The following is a 3463-nucleotide window of genomic DNA, read 5'->3' as shown; positions in this document are numbered from 1 at the left end:
GTGATAAATCAATTTAGTTCTTTTTAGCATGTATAAATTTGGGCTTAGGTTTTTAAACCCGTTTTAGGTCGCTCATCATCAAATAACTGTTACATCCTTTAAATAAGATTTTAAAACCAAAGGGGTTCTAAAAATCTCTGCCCCGCTTTTCGAAATAAAAATAATCGGGTGGCCCTTTATCTTTTTCGGGGACTTTTATGATTTGGGTGCCCCTTGTGGTTTTTCATACCCAAAAACGTTTAAAATCCTTTAATATAAACAATTCTTTTCGTCTTTCGATTCCTTTTGACGAGTTACACTTGTTTGTAAATTCTCCCAAGGGTCTTTATCCATGGTTTGTTGTATTTGATTACATTTACAATGTACCCAAAACAGATAAAGAGCCCATCTCTTTTCTTCTGAGAAATCTTTGCACATTATATCTTTAACAGACAGAGCTTCAGAGTTTGTAAAAGGTTTTACTGTTTGGAGTTTGTTTTTTAAATGCTTAATTAGCATTTTCCTTTCAAGGGCAATTATCTTTCTTTTTCTGTGATTACAACTGGCTAAATCAATATTTTTTACTTGATCAAAGTCTAAAGACAATTCATGTCTTCTAAAATTGTTAAGTTCTTTTTTATCGTCATCATCAAAAAGATTTGTCTCATCAAAAGTCATATCTACCATTGCTTCCCGGTTTTCTTCCCAGAAGAGGTCATCAATTCTTTTGTCCAGCATTATATCTTTTGCTTTGTGATGATCCAGATAGATATTCTTTTGTACTTCTTTTGCTGTAGTAATTATACCTAGCCACTCGACGATACAAGATTTGCCTAAAAATGCAAGCCACGGAAGTGGACTAGACTTATAGTATCTGGAAAACCTTTCAAACTGTTTTCTATGCTTTTCATTCATGTAACTGTACAAGAAATTTTCATGTACAATGTTTTCTTTAAGAAGTCTTATCTTTTCAGACTTCAAGTTTAGTTTTCGCTTTAGAGGTATCACATCACCTAATGCATTAGCACGACCTCTTTGGATAAACGTTGGGATTATTTTATTTTCCCGATATTTTTGTTTGATACATTTAAGATTAAATTTGTCTAAAGCCTCATTTCTACTCCTTCCACCAACCCTTACTATGTTTCCCGTGTAAAAAGAGCATATACCTTCCATAAATTGGTCAAGCGCATGATTTGTATAGCAAATAATTAGCATCTGAGATCGCATTCCGTACTCCTGTTGCCATTTCCGTCTGTTAAAAAGCAATGCTTTTGCTATTAACAACCCTATGTGGGTTTTTCCACATCCAGGTGGTCCCTGAATTAATGTAAAATCCCTAGTCAGTGCTGATTTGAGAGCATTTAATTGCGATGCATCAAGAGGAATCTGGTTATCAATTGGCCATTCTTGTTCCAATATCTTCACATCTGTTGTTGATTCGTTATAATTAAGGAAACCATCATTTCCAAATTTAAATTGAGACCGAAGTAAACACTGAAGATCCATCGTTATCTCACATGACTTTCGCAGCAGATATTTTGGAGGCGATGTTTCGTTTTGGCATTTAATGATGTATTTCTGAAACGGAAAATTTGTATCCATTATGGTCTGCAGACTAGATAATACGGGTCGATAAGCCTCAAAATAAGCAGTGGATTCAATCATCGTAAATGTTGCTCCTTGCAAAAACTGATCTTCTTCTGGACTTTTGAAGAATTTCACATGCACACGCCCTTTCCTTCTATACCTTGTATTGCTGTCAACAATAACTGCGAAGAAACATGTTTCGAAGTTATCGGCAGTCAAACAAACCAGAGAACCGTACTTTAGGCGTTTACTAATGTTCCATCGGACATGACCCAAATTACTTACATCAAAGCTAAGGATATAATTAACACCGTTTCCACAGACCGGTGAAATAATTTGCGTATTTCCATATACTTTGATATCCTTGAGCTTTACATTACTGTTTTGTATTTTTCTGTATTTAAATTCTCGTATCCCTTCTCTTAATGGCTCCACAAAATCTTCTCGCAGTAACCGGAATTGTACATCAAGGTAATCATCAATACTTTCATATCCTCCTTTGGCTTTATTTATTCTAAGTCTGGGCTTTATGTCTCCGTTCAAATCGCCAATACGGGGGAAAATTGGTATCTCCCGAAAATTTTCATCAGAACCATTGTCACTGTTATTCAGCTCCTGAAGTTGTTTTCTACTTCGAATAGTAGACCCTTGTACGGCATGCTCTAGTTCTTTGAATAACTGTTTTATATATTTAAGATACGTCTGGATCAATTGAATTCTTGTAGTCTCTATTAAGGTTTCCCTTCTTTTACACTCAGAATCACCACTTGAGTTGCTAAGCGAGTCAACATCATTACTTATGTCAGACAACATATCACTTGTAGCATCTATGCATTCATCTACTAGGCTAGATCGTTCACTTTCATCATTGTTTAAATTTTCTGATATGTCTGGTGTCCCTTCTGTAGGAGCGGCATTTTCTAAATCTCCAGGTCTTTGTCTATCTTGTACTGAAATTTTAATTACGTCTATCATTTCTGATATATCAGCCTTGCAGGCAAATATAAACGTTTTTGAACATTGGCTCAAAGTACATACTCGAGTTACTATTCGAATCAAAGTGCAAACTACATCAAGGTTATTTGAATAGTCTTCCATTAATTGCGTAGTTTCGAAGAACAATTTTAGCATTGTTACTGATTTGCTTATGAACTCTGTTTCTTCCATTGCCTCTATAATATTCAACAGTAATCCTGGTGTTATTTCGCTCTTGAATGCTATATCAATGTTCACTAAGCATCTGGTAAGTCTATTGACAGTCTCCGTCGAATATACTAGATAATGCTTAAGCGATTCAAATCGAGCACCTAAAATAATCGACAGTTCATTTGGATTTTTTGTGTCTAGTTGAGCAACGATTTGCCTGATCTCATTTCTGCAAAATGAAATAAAAATGAAAATGAAACGTCATTTGTTCATGCATTCTATTCACATTTGACTTTCAAATGTTTTTATTTCTTTATTTAAAAGTAAACAGGCACCACAGCAATTGTTTTAATTTACTAGCTGCATCTCTTTTATGGAGCATTCATGACATTTATAGCTTTCACAATCACGGAGTATCCCTTAAATTAATCACAATTTAAGATAACAAAACGGAATGAACAATTTGATCAGAACGATATCTTAAATTATATAAATATATCAAAGACGCTAACATATGAATATACTAATTGAAATAAATATGGCAAGCTAAGCAGGAACATTAAAGAAAACATAAAATAGGAAACAATAAAGTGATGGTGGTAACGCTCTGGCACACCTAATTATCAACTTTTAGTATGTAACAAAGTAAATTCATTTCAAATGAGCAAAGGTATTTTATTGGTTCGTCTTTTACACTTTACATTGCTTTCTTTGTTATGCTACGGATATGGAAAAAGTAAATTTCTTT

At 34.1% G+C, this 3463-nt stretch overlaps 1 protein-coding gene across 1 annotated transcript; it reads right to left on the bottom strand.

The window, feature by feature from the left end:
• Window positions 1-249: 249 nt before the first annotated feature.
• Window positions 250-3078, bottom strand: LOC132718744 (NFX1-type zinc finger-containing protein 1-like). The gene has a single exon (XM_060702470.1). The coding sequence runs from the start codon at window positions 2734-2736 to the stop codon at window positions 250-252; it is 2487 nt and encodes an 828-aa protein (XP_060558453.1). The 5' UTR covers window positions 2737-3078.
• Between the last annotated feature and the right edge of the window lie 385 nt (window positions 3079-3463).

Source organism: Ruditapes philippinarum, unplaced genomic scaffold, assembly GCF_026571515.1.
Source record: "Ruditapes philippinarum isolate M1 unplaced genomic scaffold, ASM2657151v2 ctg16663_1_1_1_1, whole genome shotgun sequence".
NCBI classification, from domain to species: domain Eukaryota; kingdom Metazoa; phylum Mollusca; class Bivalvia; order Venerida; family Veneridae; genus Ruditapes; species Ruditapes philippinarum.
The sequence above is the reverse complement of the archived record's forward strand: the minus strand, read 5'-3'. Positions and strand labels throughout refer to the sequence as shown.